The sequence below is a fragment of the Neodiprion fabricii genome, chromosome 4 (genome assembly GCF_021155785.1).
Source record: "Neodiprion fabricii isolate iyNeoFabr1 chromosome 4, iyNeoFabr1.1, whole genome shotgun sequence".
NCBI classification, from domain to species: Eukaryota; Metazoa; Arthropoda; class Insecta; order Hymenoptera; family Diprionidae; genus Neodiprion; species Neodiprion fabricii.
The window spans coordinates 19,697,886-19,721,507 of NC_060242.1; the positions used below are offsets into that span (position 1 = coordinate 19,697,886).

General features: G+C 42.4%; 1 protein-coding gene across 3 annotated transcripts in view; it reads right to left on the reverse strand.

Moving 5' to 3' along the window:
* The window catches only part of LOC124180521 (beta-1-syntrophin), a 232,998-nt gene that overhangs the window by 14,536 nt on the left and 194,840 nt on the right, over window positions 1–23,622 (reverse strand). For all 3 annotated transcript variants that reach the window (XM_046566154.1, XM_046566153.1, XM_046566152.1), the window contains exon 4: window positions 13,024–13,232. In XM_046566154.1, coding sequence (XP_046422110.1) covers window positions 13,024–13,232 — 209 coding nt within the window. The remainder of the gene's footprint in view (window positions 1–13,023; window positions 13,233–23,622) is intronic.

The window sequence follows — 23,622 nt, forward strand, 5'->3', positions numbered from 1 at the left end:
TGCAGGATGTGCAGAGAGCGAACGAAACGTGTGGCGTAACGTAACCTAACGTAACGGAACGTAACGTAACGGAATACAGGAGGAATCAGGAAATAAGCAACGAAAATCGTATAGTGTGACACGAATCTCGAAACGTGTATTAATTTTTCTAACAAACGAGGGAGTTGAAATTTTTTTCCTCGCTGTTTAATACGTGAGTGGGTGGGAAGGATTTCGTTTTCTCTTCAAAAAGCTGTATTTTTTTTTTTAAAGTTACACATTTACTTCTTCCATTTTTCTTTTCCTGTGTTGCGTTTCTTTTTTTTTTGTTTTTTGCTTTTTTTTTTACCTTTTTTTCTCAGTTTTTTGAAATATTTGATTCACCGGGACGTGACGGCGTCCCCTTGTCCCAGCATTCCGAGGATCGGGGGCTGGACCAGCGTAATCCCTTCAACATGCGTACCTACCCGCAACCGTTTTGTGATCGAGATTAATCGCCAACACCGTATAAGGCATATTTATATGTGTGTCGCGTGTGCGTGTGTGTGTGTGTGTTTGTGTGTCGGATTGTACATGCGACGAATTAATCGATCAGGAAATATACCGCGACATCCGAGTGGACGGTGCTTGCATATACTGGCTGGCATTATACGCGGCAGGAATTTGTCACAAGTATAATTAAAGTGAAAACCTCGATTCTTATTCCACGTTTTAAAACGAATTATATCCGGCATTCCGCATGTTGTCAGATATAATGAATATATTTCGCATCGATTAATTCAGATTCCTAAAATAGTTAATTTATTTCAAAATGTACATGGTGAGAAAAAAATCGTCGAATCAACTAAATATCCGTTCACGGGCAGCGAAATGAATATTTAATCGTATCGATTCAAGATTTGTTGATCTAACAAAATGTTTAATTGGATTGTTTAATTCGACTCAATATTTTGTCAGACCAATGGATCTTGGATTGACTCAAATGAATATTCATTTTGCCGCCCGTGAACGCACATTTAATTGATTCAGCGAGTTTTTTCTTTCAGTGTAGCTGAACACTTGAAAGCTAATTGGCACATGATTTTTATGACTATATATGTGCACTTAATATAGCATAATTGAGAGAAAAAAAATAAAAAATGACACCGAGTGGATCATGATTTTAATAATACTTTGAGGTGAACCGAAGTTTGCAGGAAGTTAATTCATTCCACCGTTCATGAACGTGTAATGATAAACACTTTTTCAGATGTTAAATAAATATTATTCCTCTCGCAGAGAAAATGGCTATCAAGTGTCCTGAAATTCTCATTATTATACACGAATCTTGTTGTTTTAACATATTTAACAGGCCGAAGCAATTCCAGGAAATTGACGATTGGGAAAACGTGTTACGAATTAAGGAGCCTGCTTCGCCACAAAATAATACGTTTTATTGATGTTCAATGATCTAAATTGTAAATTGAGTAAATCGAGTATTCATAAGCTACGATGATTTGTTCGAAAATGGAGAAATACAAAATACTAGAATTCAAAATGGTTAAAAGTCTAGTAGATTCGTTCAATTTTACTGCACGGTGGCTAATATTAGACAGAAAACTATTTTTTCAAAACTAAACAAAGCAGATTTCGTTCCTTTTCAACAGCCATTACAATACATCTATTCGTTGATTACAACCAGTGTCAATGCAGCACTAAATATCTTAAACTAAATGTTTAACAAACTTGGTAAATTTTTAGGAAACAGTCTTTTGAACATATGACAAGAAGAGTATCAGACATTTTGACCAAGCATTCTGCTGCAACTTGTATTATAGGACTGTTTCTTTTTGCCATCCATTGGGCCTTCCTTCGTTCGATTTTCAATACATAAAGTTTTCTGAGACTCGTAGTACAAACATTACCATGACTGGGAAATAATAGTGTATCCGTTTACACTTTATTCCATGAGAGCTTGCCATCGAAATTTCAAGAAAGGGCAATGAAAATTAATGTTTCATGCAAAACTACACAATAGGTTTAGTTCATTAGGGCATTTTCTACCAATTAAATTGCTACTATAATTAATTTTAATCGAAGCGAAGAACGGGCCAATGGATGAAACTGCGCATCACAAGCTTCACATTTTGAGCCAAAGAAACATCCCTAAAAGTTTGAGCCGAATCCGTGATTCGGAGGTCTGATAACCGTCTTGATAGCCTCACGATTAAAATCCTTAACCTAGGTATTTGAAGTCTTACGAATACAACAATCTGATAGAACACCCAGTGTAGAACAATATTAAAGGTTAATATTATTTTCTGCATTTGGTAAATGTTGGAATAACCAATTGCCAAATGTGAAAACACATCGTTAAAGGAAAATTGTACACAATGAACCACCAACTTTCGCGAAATCGTATTTTTCCAGAAGATTTCTGGTTGAGTGAGAGAGGTAGAGACACCGGAGGCGGAGTTATTCCCGGTAGAGTCACCCACGTAGCTGGAGGACGCGTATTTATTCAGCGTTGAAATGCGCATACCTTCAGTAGGCGTCGTCCTCAGAGCGACTGCACCATCCGCAACTCCTCGGCAAAGCCGGGGCAGCAGGGCTTCCCGAGAGGAAAGGGAAGCTTAATACAAACCCCAAGGGTAACACTGAATCGCACTACTTGCGAAGGGGGCTGAGTGCTTAACCCGGCTGTCCGAACTTAGCTCCGTTTGGAAAATTAGCACACCGTAGTGATACGGTAGTTGTGGTTATTACGGTGGTCGAAGAGAAGACCGGATCGATGCACCACAGACTCGCCGAGTTCGCCGGTTTCTGCACCTTTGCCAAATAACGGTGAGGCTTTGTGCGATGTAACGATGACACGATATCACAATAAGGAGAAAAGAAGGAAAGAAGAAGAAGGAAAAGAAGAGGAGGAGAAAAAACCGCAACACTCGATTAACCCTGTTATCGCAATGCTCAACTGGCGTCGAGCCTCCGCTGCTTAATGCTTTGGAAAAATGTTTCACGCGGTATATCGAAGAATTATACATTTTTGTAGGCTGAGGAAGATTTAGATGGCTGTAAAGCGAATGAAACGTAGTTCATTCCCTCGTCACTCTGTACCTGTATTCCAGCTTTCGTTGCAAAACTGTTTACCCGAATTTCAGAAATCATGAATTCATTCGCTAGAACTACTCCATCCATCGAAGTTTTTTTATCCAAAAATTATAGACAAAATACAATTCAGAAGCTATGTATGACACAAATTTTTTAGTACGACAGTTCACCACTCGTGATTGCACACCCGCAGGTGTAACACAATTTATACGGTACCGTCTTGTCGCAACGGATAAGGCATGTCATCTTTACCAACTGACGAAAGAAGTTTTCAAACTTGTAAGTTCAAACAATCATAAAGTCATTTCCCACCCTCAATTAATGCACTGTATTAATACATTACAGACAGGGTGATATCGCATTGAATTCGGAAGAAGATGAACGGCTGCATGCGGAGTTTGCAACGTGCGGTGCCCATAAAGTCTGGCCGAATGTAGGTATGCGGTTATAGTGGGATACCTAATCCTGAGAATATCCATACATCACAAGGAGCTTAAGTGTCATGGGTGGGGGGTTTGCTTATTGTGCATATACATAATCGGCGGTATAGATACGCCCGTTCTGAAGAATGAATACGTATTCATCCTGCTCCAGCTCGTACATCGCGTATACGCACACACACGCACACTAAGGCTCGAGAGAAACAGGAGGGTATAGAAGGGATTTCCACTTGTTATATTAATACTCGTAGAAGAACCTGGCCCATCCGCCCTCGTATTTATACACCGAGCCGAGGTGAAATTATAATTTTACTACACCCATAAAGATTAGGAGAAATTAGCGGAGTGATTTAGCACTGAACCACCCCCACATACGGCTACCAGCTTCATAACCAACATTTCGGCTATGCACTAGGGGCTGGAAATCGATTCCTCAGCTTTATGCTTGCGAAATAACCGTACAACTTATACGCACACCGCCAAGTAGTTTATGGAACTTCTCAAGCTACTCTGCCTCTTCGAAATTGTTTTTATCCATTTCTCCTTCGCCTTGGTTATGAGGTCACAGTATTATCTCGATTTGGAACAACGACCATTCGATTCGCCATTTTTCTGGCTCTTTGTTGACCTTCTCAGTTAAACAGAGATCATGGTATTTTATTGCCATTCCGTCGCCGTAAGAAACACTTTTTCTTTTGTCAACTAAAATCAGTCTGATACTATCTGATGTCAGTTTAACACTATGTCATGCCAGTCCAACACCACCTGACGTCGATTTGACACTGTTTAAAAAAGCAGTTTACCATTATCCGGTGTCATTCTAACGCTATATGATGTCAGTTTAACACTATCTGATGTCAAAACAACGCAATTTGATTTCAGTCTAATACTATCTGATGTTCAACTCCCAAATTGACCAATTTTTATCAATTTCAACACCATCATTTTTGACAGTGTACGGCTCTTCTATTCTGAAGAAATAATGTTTACAGTAATTATGCTAAAGACACTTTGCACTATTTCCAATTTTCATAGACGACGATGCACAGTTTTCAATAAACATTCCAATCCGCGAAGGACTGAACTGAGAGGACCGAAGCGAGGTATGCTTTATACAACGTGTGACGTTGGTTTCTGGAACCGATGCGAAATTAGTTTCGATCCTTTGATCAGAAGACGGTTTTTCCCTCCTGTTTACTATTTAACGAGTTGGGTTTATTTTTCCACCGCAACGCGGAACCGGGGCTGGTAAAGGGGATGATAGCGGCAATTCGCGTCAAAGTACACACAGACGGAACGTGTTGTGGATGCGAGAGAGTGTTTTCACCCCGATCCAAATCTGGTGCCAGAAAGTCCCCGAGGCTAGGCGCGAGCTGGATTTCTTTGGCAAATACGAGGCGACACAGTACCGAGTGAGGGGGCTAATTTCAGAGTCGGTGCTGCGTACCGAAATCAGCGAACCCATCCGAGGCTTTGCCGGCAGCTGCTATTCGGAGGGGTGAAGGAGGAGAGAAAGAGGATCGTCGGTTCCTCCTCCTCCTCCTCCTTCTCCTTGGCGATGAGGATCGTTTGCCGAGCTTGTAATTTTCCCCCGAAACCAAGCAATCGTCGCGAGCTCGAGTAGGCTCCTCCTCGGGCTCGAATTCAATACGCAAAGTTAGCTCAATTTATCGGTGAATGCACTCGGAATCGGCGGTGCGTTAGGCGCCCGCCATTACGGCACAGACGCCACTGCCAGCAGTCTGCAAACCGCTCGCACGGATTAGGAGAGAGCTGACAGCGGTGCAAACATCCCGCACTCCGCCCGCTTGAAGCGCACCGACGTTTCGCGACGACGAAAACCGCTGCAGCGGGTTAAGTGCGGACGTATGTACGTGGATGGGTGGATGGGTGGAAGAGTGGAAGGGTGTACTCGTGCGCCCGGAAGGCTTGTGCAAATATCCATCCAGGCAAGCGTAGCAAAAGATGCGGATTACTTTCGCGATGTTTGAATTTTTCTGCACATTTCATTCCCCCGCGCTACACTCGGAATAATTACACTGTTCAAGACTAAAAAAATCGTCGATACCTCGGATAGCTATTCGAATTAGGTATGTCTGGTAAGAAAGGAAAATAAAAGAAATTTATATTTAGATACCACGCCTCAAAACCACGCTCTTACATTACAGGTCTGAAGACTCATTTCCTCGGTAACCACAAGTCACCAGATTTCTATGAAAATATTAAATTGATGCTGAATGATCGTGACAAATTAGGATGAAATGTTTCGTTGAAAATCCATTTTCTACACTGCAATATTTGTTTCTTTCTGGAAAACATGAGTTTAGCAAGCGATTAACACGGGGAACGCTTTCATCAGGATATAGCAGAGTTTCAGAAGCGTTATATCAAGGTAGATGGAAACCAACCGTGCTTGCAGACTACTGTTGGTGCTTTCAGAGGGACAACACGATAACTGACTAGAATGGGAAAGCCAATCGCTCAAAAAAATACAAGTTTTTCATTGAAAAATAAAGTTTTGTGTCACTTCTGCATGTAATTTGAAAAAAAAAAATAAATAAAAATCAATAAACACTTTTCTACTATAATGAAACCTGATGTGATGTGAGAATTTTATTTATAAATCTGAATTGGCTTTAAGGTGAGGTATCATAACTACATATACTGTAAACCCAGTGAAGAGAAATATTTCATTTGTTGCATGGCGTTATTGATAGCGAAAATTAATGTTTTGGAGGTCATGCGGCAATCATAATGCGCTAAAAAAAATTCCAGGCAACATTGGTATAGTTCTGTGGTCTATTGAATAAATCCAATTTGGGAAACAAGTCTGTCAAATTGACCGCAGTACTATTATTATGGACAATTCAACAGGGTTGAAGTGAATGAGGTTATTGTAACGACCGCGACGGGATCTATCAGAAAATATCGCTGCATTCCAATTTTGGGACTGTTTATGAATTTCAGTTAACAATAGCGAAGCATAACATTAGTCACATGTTTTGAACTCAACTTCTTCAAATTCAATCCAAAGTTGCAAAACCGCGCTTGGAACATTGCAAGCTGGTAAAATGATCAACTTGGATCCTGAATAGAAAATTCAACTAACCCAGAATTATTGCCCCGAGAGAATCTTGTCTCTTTATGTGCACTGTAAAAGAATATAAGGAGAAAAAGGCAGAGGAGTAACGAAAGGAGAAAAAAAAAATAAGATAGTCAAAATTGCAGCCTGAATAGTTTCATGAGCATCGCGCGATAAGGGACCAATTATAGAAAAGTTGTCTGTGTTTGATGTCTTCTATTTTTTTGCAGTTTTCTTTCACCGTCGTGAACAGATAAGAAAATCAACGAACAATTCACGCTCAGCCCCCCCCCCCCCCCCCTTCCGTCAATTCGAACAATGTTCTTATCAAATTTAAATTAGATCAACCGATCAGTTCAATTCTAAAATCTTGAACTCGATAATTTCCACATGGCTGAAACTTTATTTTATCCCACGTCGGAATGCTTCCGGGATGGAATGTCAGCGTTATCGTTTTCCTCCCGATCGAGGCATTAGCTCTGAAAGAAAGAGGTCTTGACACACATGGCGGCACGGTAAGAGGCTAGATCTTTTCTTCGAGGACTAGACAAGCACCGTAGTAGAATCTCCACGACCGAGAATTATCCAAAGAGGAAAAATAAGAAGGAGAAGAAGAGTCCTCGAGATGTTGTTAGGATAAAGTTTGAACCACCTCAACAGCGTCTCTGAGAATCCGAGAGCCGGAGTACGAGACTGATCGAATGATCATCAGCGATTTAAATTCAACGGGGTTGGTTAGCGAGCAGTGGAGAAGCACAGCCCAGAACTGAAAGGTCGAGTCTGGTCTAACGGTCGATTTGCGGTTTAGTTTTGCCTCGGCAGCAGATCTTTACCGGAGTCTGCAGGCTCATACGGATAATACTTTCGGGGCCAGTTTCTGCAGCATCCGCGGTTTAAAAACGGCGCTTTTATCTAGACGGGTCTCTGGAGACGCGCACCACTTCATATCCCGTATCTTGCGCTTCGATCTCCTTCTCTCCCCTTTGCTTTCTGTCCCCGTGTCCTTCGTACCATCCTTTTCATGTGCGCTGTGCACCCGCTTGTTAAGTTAACTTGACAGCTAGTTTCACGGTTAAAGAACTCGGAAAGTTTAGGGGAGAGAGGGGGGAAAGGAATAATACTAATGAGTTTCGCATACCCCGAGTACCTTCACCTCGCTCGTTTTTACAATTTATCCAATTCGTTCTACAACTGGCAGTTCAGAATAGAGATGAAACGAGTCTAACAAGCGTTAGTCTAACTAGTCTAACTGGTGTTTGAGTCAGACGTTTAGATTCACTCATCAGATCATTCCAAGAGGTCTGGTCAATTGATAAGGAAACTTTAGAAATCATTGGACGCGACGGCGTCAAAAGTTCTCGATAAGTCGGTTCACTTACAGTGAAGAAAGAAGATGAAGTCATCGACTATTGTGCTTTATGAACCATCCCACGGAAGTTCCGTAATCGATGCCTTTACTCACTCCAAGTCTTCCAAAGTCACTTGAAGTAGCATCAAGTTCGGAGTTATGGGAGGTGAAAAAACATTGACCTCTCTACACAGTCTCTAGAATTTCGTTCGCTATTGATTAGATGCTACTCATCCTACTAAACTCCGAAGAGCGAGTATTGCCTGGGCGGTCGGGATGAGGTACCGTTAAGCAACCTTTCGACTGATTCATCTTATTTGAACCGGGTTATTATTCCCGCTGGCGTTAGCCGCTTTCACGGATGATTGGCCGACGGTGGAAGAGGAGAAGGAGCACCGGAATCCGTGTGCGTATGCACGAGTTCGTACACAGAGAGAGAGAGAGAGAGAGAGAGAGAGAATAGAATAGAATGGAACAATTTTTATTATTCTAAGGCGATGAATCCAAAAGTATAAATGGGCTGCTCTGGTCGATATCGAAATTGCCGAATACATCTCCAAATATCGGAGTCCACGTATCTGAAACGCAAAAACGGGCTTGATAGCCTATTATACAAGCAATTCTAAACAAAAACACTCCAACACATTTTCTTTTGACGCAGAAATAAATAAATGGCATGAATTCTGCGAATTTACTACTGCGATTTCGGAGAATCCATTGCCATTTCTTTATTTCTGCGTCAAATGAAAATGGATTGGAGTACTTTTGTTCATAATTGACAAAACTGAAGCTAGCAGCCAAAAGTAGCAGCTAAACGTTCTAATTTTCAATCAAATAAGGTAACGACGTGTCCAAATCTAAATTTTTAGTAATACTTTCCATACCTCTATAGAATTCTGAGGATGAAACTGAAGTGCAATTTTTTTATTTCCAAAAAGTTTAACTCGTTAGACTGCTAACTCTGGCCGCTAGCTTCAGCTCCATTCATAATTGCGTGTACAATCGGGCTGTAAGGCCCTTTTTTTGCGTTTGGAATACGTGTATCTCGATATTTGGAGATAGCCTAGAGCAGGGCAGCCCCAAATCTAGATTACAAATCAGTAAGTAATAGCAGGATACCTGCACAGTTAGGGGCAAGTTATAAACCACTAGAAAGACAGGCTTATAAGAAGAACTCAAGACAATAGCTAAACTAATAGGTGGTGAATAGAACACAGGTCCACGATTAAAATAATTGTAAGCTAGAACTATGTAATACTGATCTAACTACTACTATACTACTGAGCCCGAGTAGAGAGATCTCAATGGTGGGGGAGAGAGAATTCCATAGCCGAGCAGCTAAAACCAGCGTCGATTTTTGATATTCCGAAGTCCTGCATACAGGCACGACAAGGTTGGATGTGGGAGAGAGGGAGGGAGGGAGGGAGAGAGAGAGAGAGAGTGAGAGAGAGTGAGAGAGGAGGGTGGTCCGGCAATCAGGCATGCTCACGGCGCTAATTCCAATCAATTATGTGCCGCCCCAGCACGCCTGCCTTCGACCCTGTAACCGTCCTCTCAGCCCCTTTATCAATACACCTACGCCACGTCCGATATATTAGTTATCGATTTCAAGGCTTGCTCCATCCTCCATCTCCATCTCGCGTGTTTCCTACAACCACGTCATCGCTGCTGCTGCTGCTGCTGGTGCTGTTTCTGCTAATACCTCCAGAGCCGCTCCTGCGCCTGACAGCTCCAAACTGCTCCACCTTCGACCATTGTGCATAAAAACCCAAGCATGAATCGGTCCGCTCACCCTCCTCCCGTAGCTTAAGGCGCAGCTTGGGTAGAAGCCATAAACAGCCCGTTCGGGCCTCTCATATACACCGGAAATCAGGTTTGGCTCAATTAAGTGAGTTAGGCTTACCTCAGGTTAGATTGAGCTTTCGGTCTGGAATCCCTCGACGCAAACTGTGTACGCTCCGGTACGCAGCAGTGTGTGAAAATTTACCAAAAACTTCGGTAACGGTATAGAGCCCAACAATTCAACCCTTTCGGAAGTGACATAAAATCTGTTTTTTGTCATCATTTTCATGGCGTTCGGTAACCGGAAAGTTATCCTTAAAGCAAATTTTGATAGTACGAAAGTTTCCGAGAGTTTGGGAAAGTGTTCGAAATGGATTTCGAAGTTTGTGGTGCGCACGTTTTACGTGTCACCGAAGAAGGAGATACCGTCGTTCGCAGGTTCTGTATTCAGGTGGGGTAACTTCCGCTGAAAATCTCGGTTAATTTGACCGAGGAACTTGGTTAACTCAAACAAATCAACGTGCCTGCCAGAATGTATTCATAGCAAACTCAGTTCGTCCTGCAGAAGTAATCTTCAATTTCCAAATCAGCAGCAGCAGCAGCGGCGGTGAGAGCGTTGAATTCGACCCTTGGCCTGAATATAACTTTCAGTGTTAGCGATTCAGAACTGATTAAGGTCGGAGAAAACGCAATAAGTCAAGACAGGTTAAGCCTGATATATATATCACGTGCCCATGAATCTGCAGAACAAAAGAGAGAAAAGAAGCGAGACGTTTTTCCTTCGGGGGAGGATATCTATTTATCCTGAACGTTGTAACGTCGACGTTTTCTCGTCTGGCTCTCCGTTGTGTCCTACAGTCGTCGAGAGCAGGGTGCCGATAGCAAATGTGTCACGGTTCGGTTGACACATGATCTAATCACGGTGCAGGATAGATGGGAAACCGTGGCCCGGTCGCGTCGTTCGCCATCCAGTAGCTGGATCCGTGCATAAACGACGACGACGACGACGACGACGACGGGAGGCTCTGCAGTGAAGGATGGACGAATTTCTCCACGTAAAACAAACGGGTGTCGGGAGGTACCCGATGTCGTCTACAGGTTGTAAGTGCACGAGCTCACGTATCCACCGGATGTCGTTAGCGGTTTCCGGACGGTACGAAATTCAATCCGCAAGCAGAATTGCCGAGGGGCCTACCAGCGGCGGCACCAACGGCAACGGTGTTGGGGAGAAATCCGGCACTCCAACCCAGTTCACCGCGTTCCAACGGATCACTGGCTCTCTAGGTCGCCTAATCGTTCCAGCCCATTAGGGCTCAATTAAGCAGCCCGTGGCTGGTGGTTTTAAAGCTGTTGCTAATGTTGCAAATGTTGTTTCTGACGCCGATCCGTAACACGATACTTCCCGGTAACCTCTTCGGCTCTAACTTTCTTCTTCGGTTTAATTTCGTCTTGCATTCCGATAACGAGACTCCGAACAGGTGTCACTTTCCATTACGAGATTGTAGGTCCATCATGGAATCGAAACCGGTCCTCAAGGGATCGCTGATGAAAAAAATGACCTAACCGACTTTCGGGCGAATATGTCGGTGAAACCGAGGGTTGGATGAACGGTGTTTGAAACTTTGCTTCAAACAAGGTGGTGGTGGAAATAACGCGCGCGTTTAGGGTGAGAAATTAACAATTAACGGCGTGCCGCCTAGTTGGCAGAGAATCCATGGGGTTGGGGGTAATTTTAGTCACTAATTGATTCGCTCACTGGTACGTGTGTCGGTCGCGCACGTCACCTCTCTCTTGCCCAACCTGTCGAGAGGGGGGGAAGGGGGGTGGGGGGTGGGATAGAGAGAGGGAGAGAATTGGGGGAAGTGGAGGGCAGGCGATGGAACGAGTTAATCGAAGTGTGAAACGGTTAGTGGAGCGCGACGTTGGCGGCGTTTCTGTAGGGTGAGGAGTTTGGCGGCCGACGGAAAGCACAGGATGGTTTTGCGGGAGGTCACGATTCCCTGACAGACACGCCACACGCCGTACGCTGATCCCTGGGGCTCGAAACAATTTGATAAGTTGACAGTATCGCGGTTGCCGTGCGACTCAGCCTCTTGGTATCCTTATTAACCTTCTCTATTTAAACGTTAGTTGGTAAAGATATGTGTGGAAGTCTGAGAGCCGCTTTCAAACGTCATGCGTCACATGCACGCTTTTAATATGCGGATGCTGAACCATCCCCTTCCGCATCTATTGAATTATCATTGTGAGACTACTCGAAATTCAAGAGTTGAACGTACTTACGGTGCATCGAAACATGGAAGCTAGTTCAGGACACAGATATGTACTATATAACATGTTTAAATCTTGTTCAAGGAACGCTGTGGTTGCGTACAATTTCGGTCAGTTTCAACATCGTTACTCATTTTTACTTTAGCGAAAAAACAAGCATCGATTTTGGACAAAAAATTACTCCTGCTAGTTTTTACATGTCTCGCAAAGTTACGAATTTACGAGCTCGCAAAAGTAAAAAAAAATAATACGGGGTATCAACAAGGTGTCAGTCAGTTGGGCGCAATTACATTCGAATCGACTGTAGACAAGAATTTGAAATTTTCAGAGTAAATTCGGCTACTATCCAAGTGACCAACCTTTTCCACTTTTGGTCTGATCCTGCTTATAGGTAACAATTTTGTGGTACAGAATCTCTATATAACTACTAATTGTAAGTAATGAAAAGTTTTAATTTTGTTCTGACAGATAATCTTAGAAGTCAGTACTTCGAGTCATTACTATAACGCTCCACTAAAATGATCTCGTGCGATTCAAAGTATTGAAATCCATGATGTATCACTATTCAAAGTCACAGGAACATTTATACAATAGGATCTCAGAATTGTTTTTGATATTCCGATTCAATGATGTTTGTGAAGTAGACCAATTGAGAGTATGACTATTCACACGTTGTAAAATCAATTCCAGAATCCTAATAAGGTATATGCACCATCTGTGGTCACCGTTCCGTTTATGGTCACCATTATAAAATTCTATATTTATTCGTTTGATATTTAATCGCGTCAATTTTACTTTATTCGTGACTATAGCCCAACATTTCGCAACTTTCGGCAAAAATTTTCAATACCTGATATACGGTGTTGTTATTTAAAAATCAGCGTTTACGTAGATAAAAATCACTCTACTGTTTCATCTGTGAATAACACGTCATATTACACGTCACGCAAGTGGATCAAAGGATGGTAACAACCGTTACTCAAGTGTCAAAAACCAGCACCTCTACAATACGATTTAACGGAGTGTCTTACCTGTAGGCAGTGTCTTCTTGCGAGCCATCCAATGTGCTGTAGCTGAGGAGGATCGGGTAGAGCAGAAGCGAGCCGCAAGGCCTTCTGGGTGAGGGCGGCGAGGGCGGAATGTAGAGCATTGAACCAGGCGTTGGCTTCAGTGGTGTCCAGTGCCCTGAGCCAGCACTCGTGAACACCGTCGGGTGAATGTAGCTCGAGAGTGCGACCCTCTGAAAGAGCGAAGCAAAGAAACGGGTTCAAGGCTGAGCGGTGAAGTTCAACGGCGAAAGAAGAGTGAAACCGAAACCCGGAACCGAAAGTGGTGGAGGAGTAGGAGGTAGGGGGGAGAGGAGAAAGAGTGAAAGGAAGCCGGCTGCAGCGGAGTGCCGGTGTAAAATTCATTCGGGAAATGCGGGGGCGGGAAGCAAATGGTATTGGGTCCCGGAGCGGAGAGTGCCGGGCATCGGACGTGAGGAATCGTCGAAATCCGGGGCTGGAGTCAGCCGGTTCGAACCTCGTATATTATCGTAACGGTAAAGTGCGTAGGGTCGAGTGAAGAGGAGGTGGCGTGTTGCGGGGGTGGAGAGAAGCGTCCCTCCTCGGCAACGAGACAGCCACGACGGCGTGCCTTTTCTACTCTCGGTATTTTAGCCGGTGATTTTACGTCCTGACGTTTAAAACCCCCTTCAGAATGAAACCCTCAAACACCCCTTTTCTTCTCGACACGCGTTTGGATTAGTTTTCCTCTTTTCACGCCCCCCCCCCCCCCCCCCCCGAATTTTTTCCCGATTGATTCTTTCACCGGTTCTCAATGGCTCGCAAGAACTATGAAAGCCGAACTGACGCGAATGCCAGTGAAACATGACAAGTAGGTCACATGTACCTGTGTCTGTCATCTTACTACCACTTGTGACAATAGTTTGAACCATTCGTGGCTGTATTCATTAATCAGAGATTATTCACGAAAGTGGTAGAGAACTGCTCTGATTGGTACATCAACTGAACAATATTTTTTGAAAAATAAAGTAAAGCAGGTTATACAAGATTTGTCCAATTTGACAGAGAAGAAAAAGAAAAAATCAACAGACAATAAGCGATGATTTTCTTGGGTTACTATCTGGTTACGTAGTACCATATGCGCGATTCGACACGTGTCGAGTGAGATTAGATTTCAGGTTAACCACCCATTTATTGTGTTTTTAGAATTCGTAAAAAAATTGGTTTTTATACGAATAGTACAGAATAAATTAAGGCTAATCGTAGGAAAGAATGTGATTACAAGAATACTATGAAAAGTAGCAAACTTACATTTAATGTGGTATGTAATTTAATGTATCGTGTGTCTTGGTGTAATCACATTCTTTGTGTTAAAACAAATTTAATTGTCATTCTTCTGACCTTCCTCGACTAATAATTAATTGAAACAGTCTGATTTCAGTCACGAATTGAGTAATTGGAGAAATGAAAGGTCAAATTGATCGTGTATACAAAAGTTGTCAAAGATCTCAAATGGTACAGTAATTACAAAATATTTTACATACACCGCAACTAACTCGGACCGCAGCGAGTGTTAACTCTTGTCTCCAAATAGCAAATCCACGTTTGCAGCAAGAAAGCTTTTCTCTTTTCGACTCGCACTCGTCTGCTTAAATCACCATCGTGGATTACACTGGTTTGTTTTGTTTACATGTTAAACTTCGAGACTGGTCTACAACTCAATTTACATTTCTACATTTGCGGGGTTAAATATGTTAATGAGTACTTTGTTGTCCATTTCACTTTGAGATAGTAGCACATTGCACATTCATCAAATTTATAGGAAAGGCGAGAGTGAAATTGGAAATTCAGGGAAAGAGCTTTCTAAACTACTAACTAGATTTTTGTTTTTCTGGGCGAAGTGGAACTATTAAAAAAAATTGCAAAGAGCAAATTTGTCATTCAATTTTTGACCTAAATACCCGAATTAGTATCGAAAATTGAAAGCAATGAAAAAAAAATACGAAAATTATAATCAAGATCGAATCAGGTACTCATTTCTCACACTAAATCGTTGTATAATGGTTAAAAACCTAGTATCGTATTCTCCGTTAATTTCTGCAGTCTGCAATCATTCGTTTCGTTCGGAAGGCTACTTTTTTCTTGCACTTTCAGGATAATCGTCATATATTAATGTTATACATATAATAAATTTGATAAATATTTAATACGCCAATATCTCATAACAAAGTTAAGCGAAATTTATTGTAAATTGTGTCACAGATGGAAGAAGTTGTTAAAACTGTTCCGATCAGCTTGCCCGGGTGAAGTTTGAGGTGGTCAGAGGACGAGATTATGCTTTCCGCTAAAGGGGACGGGAATACAGGACCCGGAGAAACGGGTCATTATATTTCGGTGATTGAACAAACTTTGGGCAATATCTTTGCCCGGTGCGCAATTAAATACAAGCCTCCCGCGTCGAAGTTTGCCTGGGGAAGAGCTCAGCTGGCTGAGAGGCCGAATAGAAGGCGCGGGTTTTCTCATCGGCGACCGGACTTCGGCAGTCTGCCCGAGGCAGTTCGGATTATCCTACAGCATTTCGTCTGCATCCCCGAGGAGAAATAATTAAATTGGAGAGCCCTTTTAAAGAGGTAATCCTCAAAAGCGGAACGTCACTCCTCCCGAAAAGTAAATATCAAACGAACACGGCATTATTCTTTCATCGGCCCCTCGCCGTAAGCACGAGTTATAAAGAAACAGAGAAGGAAAGAGAAGGAACAGACGCTGCCTTGCCGCGGGACTTCCTCACTCCTCCAATTTCGCAAGTGTACATTAACGAAGACAAGAATGAAAAAAGACTCTTGTCGCTCGCTTTTATCTCGCGGATCACGCGGGGCGGATGACCTTTGACGATGGTATTTGGGGGATGCGGAATTTTGTAAAGATATTTCTGAGGTATCGTAGTCGAGCCGCACACAATTGTTCCCGAAAGCGATCAAATATCGAACATTTTCCTCGAAGCGATCTTTTGGTCAACGAGGATGAAAACGACTCGACAAGCCGTAACGACACATCCTGTTCCTTTTTCTCTCTCTGTATCTCGGTGACCAAACACACCGCAAAAACGAGGACGGATTCTTACGCACACTTGCGTTTTCACCGAAAGGCGGACGCTGCTCCGAGGAAACAAAATAATTGAATCTCTGAAGAGGAGGGAGGAAAAAGGAACGAGACTGGGTCAAAGCATATGGCACGATGTCCTTACACTCTGCGCCGAGCCTTTGACCCAACGCTGTCCACAATGTCGAAGAAGAGACATATAATGGAACATCAAATCTATGAAGTAAGGTAAGGAAAGGATATAACCAAGACCTTAACAAAAGAAAAAAAAAAAGAAAAAGGGAAACAACTTGAACAAGGTTAACGCGTTGACACCAATTTTTTCAAGCTCCGATTCGGACGATTTGCTGTTGGGAACGCTCCAACCTTAATAGTGAAAAATACTTTGATCTCGGTATAAAAAAAGTTTCAAACTGAATATTTTTATATCAAAACATTCATAACAATCCTAGAACTAGCAAACTAGAAGAATCCTAGACATTACGTGGCGTTGCTTAAAAAATGACTCAAACGAGACGAAATCGGACTTGTAACCAACTTCGAGCTGGGTGAGATAAACTCCGAGATATTGAGAACCGCTGCGAAGCTCAGTGCGCAGGGTTCTGACAACGACAATGCTGTCTGGCTGTTAACATCTCGCTCGCTTGCCTTGCCCTCACTCGAAAATTCCCCCTTTCTTTGACTAGGGTACTTTCCTTTATAACGTGACCCTCGCCTCGTCCCTTTTTCCCGCTCTTCAGCGCCCCCTTCGTCATGCCGGATTCGAGGGTTTTGTACGTCTAGACTGGAAGACTGGACGACATGTATGGATAAAAAATCCACTTGCGATCACATCCCGGTTATTCTGGGATTCCGGCTTGCTTCCGTAGTTCGAGGCTTTCGAATTTTAACGAAAACTCGAAACATCAGCCCTTATCCAAATTCGAGGCCATTAATATAAGCTTAATTGATTACCGACTGACGAAATTCACTCTGCGTTGGCGATTTCAGAGTATAAAATTCAAATTCAAGACTTGCGGAAAATCGGCGAGTATCCAAATTGTTTTTTTTTTTTTTTCTGGCTTCACATCCGATTGATTGCTGTGTCGACTCTTCATTTTCTGGTAATTATTAGTTTGTTCCGAGTTTTGCTTATCTGATAGAAAAATTGTTCGATGAGTATAGAGAGTATTAAGAATTGATCGAAAAATTGTATTAGCTTGCAAATAGATTTTCTTCTTCCTGAATCGTAATATGATTTGAAAATTCTGGAACATATTCTTGACCGCCGGGTCAGTAATGTCAAATTCATAAAATTTGAAACCAGAATTAGGATTTTCGTTCATTATTGATGAAACTAAGCAGCATTCCTTTTGTTGCTATACTAGTAAGAATGTTAAGAAAGTTTAATGGTATAAAAATATGTAAATTATCCAGTAAATTTTTTTCAAGTAATTCAAAAAATTAATTGTACAAAAATACTTTCTCTGTGTCAAACGGTTATAGCTATACATGATAAAATATGCTGATTAGCATATGGATGAAATGCAGTGTTGATGATTGTAGAAAAATTTATTATCCTAATTACGGTGATGGTTTTTATTTTTCAGTTAATGCCTGCAGCAAGTATGCAGATTAACCAGACTACGCAACGAAGAGCTTGAGAAGATTAAATAAAAAATTTTTACTTTCCTCTTTCCCTTGTGCTTCATATATACGTATACATTTTTTTACTCTCTTTTCTCTTTCTCTTTTACCCCCGAGCTTAATTTTTCCGATTTTAATTTCCTGTTAAGAGCTTTCAGTGTTTCCCCATTTTAAGATATTTGACACAAATGCGCCGCCAAGAGCGTTCTTCTTCCTCGTATTGGCAGAATTTTAATCAGAAATAAAAGGCGGAGCAGCTGCTTTGTTCTTGGGGAATAATGCGAAACTCGCGTAACAAACAGCGAGCTCGGGCGATAAGGGGGAGGGAGGTGAATAGCGAAAAGCGGAAAGTACCTACCAACCATTCGGAGTGGTCGGTTGTTGCAGAATTGGGGTGGAAACTGGATGTCTTGTTCATATACCGAAACACAAGCGCATTTATATTTTATGCCCCTTAAAAATTATGATAACGCGTGCAAAAAATTAATGGTGCATGCGTTTCAAATACGCACGAAAAAATTTGAAAGTAACAAAAAACAACGCGATCGCTACGTTGTAAAACGAAACAACAAATTTACGTATTTATACTTCCCGAGGCATAACCTTTATTCCATTTCTATTATACAGGTATTTCATATTCACTTTCCAAGGTTTTCACTCATCGACTCGAATGTGCTGTACAGCTGGATTTGCACTTTACGTACTAATCAAGGGGGAAAAAAAACATCCACCGATTTGAGAGAGAAAAGAACCTGATACATAATTAAATAAAAAGAAGCATCAACGCGAAGTGATTGAATATCTCACGCTTCGGTTTCACAAGGAAGAGACACGATGTTGAATACTTTATTCCCCCCCACCCCCTCGGTCCCTTTGCCTAATTTTTGGTCCCATCAGAAAGTAAAGCACTCCCTTATTCCTACGGTGCGTGCACCCGTAGTCCAACATCTTTGATCCTACGGATACAGCGCATGTGTATACATGTGTATACGTATGTAAGCGCGTACATAGATGAGACCCGAAATTACTCAGCGAACGTTACGTTTATGGTTAGATATCCCCGGTATAAATGGGATGGCTGGTTGTTGGCACAGTCACCGTTTGTCATTACACCGAATAAATACATGCTTGCGGCGACGACGACGATGATATTATACCTTATGCACATACATCTAAGAGGAATTTCTGTGTACGTGTATATTTCAATCAAAATTAACAAACCGTGTTTCAGAGATCCCCGCAATGGGCGAGATGTAATTAAAGAAAGTACATAATGCGTGCGTTAAGACCGTCTCTGTGCGCGCGTGTGGGCGTGTGTGTGCCTCGAGCAAACTGTTTATTTAGCTCATTGTACAAACACGCAAAAACGTGAGGAGACATTAAATTTTCATTTCCCCTTCTTTTTACCCTCACCTCGAAATCTCTGATGTCGTACGAATCGCTTAAAGCGAGATGAATTCGTCTCCGAAGTCGTCTGTAATCTCACCGCACAACTCGGGTAATTTCAATATCAATTCATATAACATCAAACACGTCCATCACAAGCAACGATCTGAACTTGTCTGAATTCAGCCAGAGCACGTTTCCGGGACCAGTCAGGTTCGCGAAGCGGGCTTAATGCACTCCCGAAGCGAGGTGTGCTTTCCGCGGCAGAATGGTCAACCCCTGGAGTATTTTGCACCTGGTACCGGGAAAGGGGAAGCTCTGGTTCGATCCAAGCTGCGTCCGCCTCTCTTCCTTCCCCCCCATCTCGGTTAATTCGGATGGGAATTACGCGGAGTTTAGATGGCCGGGCCCCGGGAGTGGAGTTAGAATAAACGTAGTGTATGGACTTTAGAGTGACCTAGAGGTATTTGCAAGAGGGATGCTATTTGTCCACTCCAGTAGACTGGACTCTGCAGGGCTTCTGGAGAGGCGGGCTTGGGTGGAGGAACTCAGGGTGAGTCATTGTAGCCCGAAAGTGGACAAACATTTGCTCTATCTAAACTGCAGAGTATGGAGTCAAAGAAGAAGAAGAAGAAGAAGAAGAAGAGGTGCTGCTCGTTGGCTGAGTTCGACAGAGCGGAAGGAAAATATGGTAGGTACGAGAAATTACGAGGAGAGTTGTCGCAGTACGAACAAACTGTACGTATTATGAAGATCCGGAGACAACATCCGATTCGGATGCTTTCAAATTTACTTTACCGTCTACTTCTGAAATAACATCGAAAGTAAAACAGTCAAGATAAATTTAAACAGTATCCACAGATTGTTACCGGTTTCAAGAACAGGTCCAAAAAGTTCGCGGATGTTTTTCCAGAATCTACGCTTGCTTGTAGCCTCTAAGAATTGAAAACTCTCTCGCGAAGCCTTGGAATACAAGGGAAAAATTGCCAAGGGATTATAATGGAGCGCAGGTATCTACATCGAGGGTCTGCGGAGAAGGATATTGAAGAGGTCGTTAAGCCTTGACGATAACTAGTGTACCGATATTCGTATCCGAGTATCGATAACATTCAATGCTGGATATTGCCAACACTTCGTGCACCTAGTCATGCATACACGCAGTATACCGAAGTTGAACAAGGTTTCATACGAAGTTGGAGAGGCCGTCGCATGGTCGGGGAGGTAACGTAAACTCAACGACTGGGGCGGAGCGGTTGTTGGGTGGTGGGCACGTGTTTGTTCTGTAGGTTAGTCAGGGTTAGGCTGTTAGGCAGGCATAAACAATCCTACAGCAAAGACCGATAGCACCGGCTCAAGCACCCTATGAAACAGCGACAAATCCGCGGCACAATTTACCCGCAATCCTAGCTCGTCGGTCCGCCGTAGAAACGTAGTAGGCGTGGGCTTAAAATTCATCGTTTCTATCCATGCTTACCCCCCCTCCCCATTACAAGGAAATCCGGAATTAGGTCCTAAAATCAGTTGGGCGCAGAAACACGGCCGTAACAATTAACATCGCTTCTCTTCTGCTGCAAAGGGTTATCTCTTATTGCTGTTACCGTGAGCGATATTCGACCAAAACGTCGACGTACTCCATGCGTTTCTTGCTCGCTTCGCTTGCGAAAAAAAAAAAAAATGGTTTCGCACTTCAGTGAATCGCCCGATTTTACTCCAACTCGCAATACTGACATGGCGAATTAGGTGCCTGTTTTTGATTTGTGATAAACTAAGGCATGGCTAGCCAATTTTCAGAAACAAATCTTGCCCAGGTCTAAGATTAGTAGGAACGTATGACAGTAGTGCAGAAACAGTATATAAAATGTTTGAACGTGAAATTCAGAACATGTGATTGATGGAATGAAGTGGAATAGAGTTGCAACTTAAAATGATTCACGATGTTCCGACTTGCTTTGTATCTGTAAAAAAAATTTTCTTGCGCATTGGTGCGAATATGACATACAATGCATAAACTTTCCTCGCATTCAACTTATGTTGCTCGCTGTCACTTTGAAATTTGTTCAGACCATTAAATGGATCCTGTGCATGGAGGAAACTTCAATCCATTCTACATCAATGTTAATCTTTTCATAGATTTTGGACATGCGCAATTCCCAGCAGACATTAAAAGGTGCGTCTCTACACTGATTCAATCAAAAAGTTACGTTTTCTTATCAATTACAATGCACTTTTTTTTCCGTACCCAAACACGCGGACACTGTTTCTACATGATTTACAATTATGTTTAGACTCGTTTCAAGAGCCATGAAAAAACTGAGATTAGAAATAATCAGTTTCAGGACCGTCGATCCTATTTCACTTCTGGGAAATAGTTCGAGTAATCAGCTAATTCAGCGTTATGAGAAATCAAGAAGAAAGAGCAACACCGAACTCACCTGTTCAGAATATAGATCTGTACTCAAAGACTATATAGTGTGCAACACTGATGTATAAAAAAAAAAAAAAGAGAAAAAGAAATCTTCCACGGGGTTGAAAATTTGCTAAACAGACAACATTTTCCAAGGCAGCGCAGCGTCTGCGGATATTAATCTGTCGTAATCCGGTTTAATACGGCGATGCTCTACTGGGTTTGGACTCGGTATCGTATAACCCGTATTATTTTTCTCCCATTCCGTTCGTTACGAGAAGATTTTTATTCGCGATGCGGGTGAGAACTTTAAATTGTACCCGTGAGAGTAGATTCCCCGCTGACTGTGTGGGCCAGTCGTTATACAAGATACACAAAGGTTCTCTGCACCCTCCCCCAGACACACCGAGTAGCCGAGCTGGAAGAGACTTCCGCTAATCCATATGAAAATAAAAGCTTTCTTTTTGTAAGGTGTATGCGAAACCGATAATATAACTTGTAGTTTGCAGATAGGTAGGTACGTACTATTAGTCAGTTGAGAAATGAACTCTTTTACAACTCCGATTCTCATTTCCTGTATCGCAAGCTTTAATAGTGTCTATAGTTTGAGATAAGGTGAAAAGTCGGTCTTCCAATTTTAAATCTCTTGCAGTTTCCCTGCAGAAATTAAATTTTAGATGTGACACGATTGTTTCCAATTTCTGGACTTGTATTAGCTCTGGATTTTTTCCTTTTCTTTTGATATCACATTTAAAGTGAAAGAGAAGAGTATTTCTCTTCTTTTTTTTTTTGTTTTCCTTTCTGTATGAAAATCAACTTTACTAATAACGTATTTTTATTTGTAATTTATATTGAGATTCTTGATTCCGATTGTTCGAAAATAAAGCTCTAGGCCAGGCTGTCAGACTTTCAGATATTTTCACCTAAGTTTTGCATATTTACGTGAGTTTTGAAAATCAACATTGTAGCAAAGACTAAAAACGAATCGAAAGTTACGTCACGGGAAGAATAAAGTTTGTACACTAAAATATCACTGCAAGTTTATGACGAAAACAATTTTCAAATCAGTTCCCTAATAAGAAAAAAAAAGTCACCACTAGTTGAAGGTTCCCAAGCTGAATAGTAATCTGGGTAAAAGTTTACGGTTCGAAAAGAACATTTTCCTCGTGAATATCTTGTGTTTGCGAAATAAAAGGGAATAGAAGTTTCGTTGCCTCCCTTTTCGCGATAACACGTGTTTAGTTTTACCCGGGTCGAAAAAGGCTCGGCACCCCCTTCCCATAATGCATGCACACTTGAAGCCGAGGCTCACCATCTTCCGGGGTAAAAATCGACCCGAGCTTTATTTCGCCGGTCGCTGTTTATTGTAGGGTTGACTGCAGAGCGCGAGGCTTAAAGTCGACACTAACGCAATCCATTGTGCGAATTTACAGGGTCAGAAGCATGTATCGGACTCTGAAGCCGAGCGGTTTTCCTTTGTGTTATTATTTCCTCTTCTTTCCTTTCCTTTCCGTTTCTTTCCTTTCCTTCCGCCCACACAACTGCAGTAACTACATACACAGACATACGACCACAAACTCACTCGCACGTTGTGGGAGTACAATTATGACGTTTGAAGAGCACAATGGCGGTGGGAAAGGGGGAAGGAAGGCCTTCGAAGTAACAAGAGCCGCGGGAAGTCAGGCGGGAAGCAACGTGTATAAAGAAAAACAAATAAACGAATAAACGGACAACAGACGAACGAACGAACGAACGAACGAACAAACAAACAAATAAATAATCGAGCAAACAAAGAAACGATACAATAAACAAAACTGAACTAAAAGGGAGGAAAGGCGACCACTCCCCCTCCCTGCTAGTCCAAAAAAAGACGCGGTGGTGTAAAAAGGGAGAAAAATGAAGAGAAAATAAAAACGCCGCTTCCACCCCCGGTGATCCAGACTCGCGCGTCGGGCGTCGCGACAATAAAACCCAGATGAATGAAGGCGCGGAACGTGTAGCTCCGGGTCGAGCCGTCGCGACGCGAGGCGCCGGGGATTCCCGGGACCCGGAGAACCGCGGCACACAAGGGCTGTGACCGCGACGGGCGTCGAGCGGAAGCGGACGGA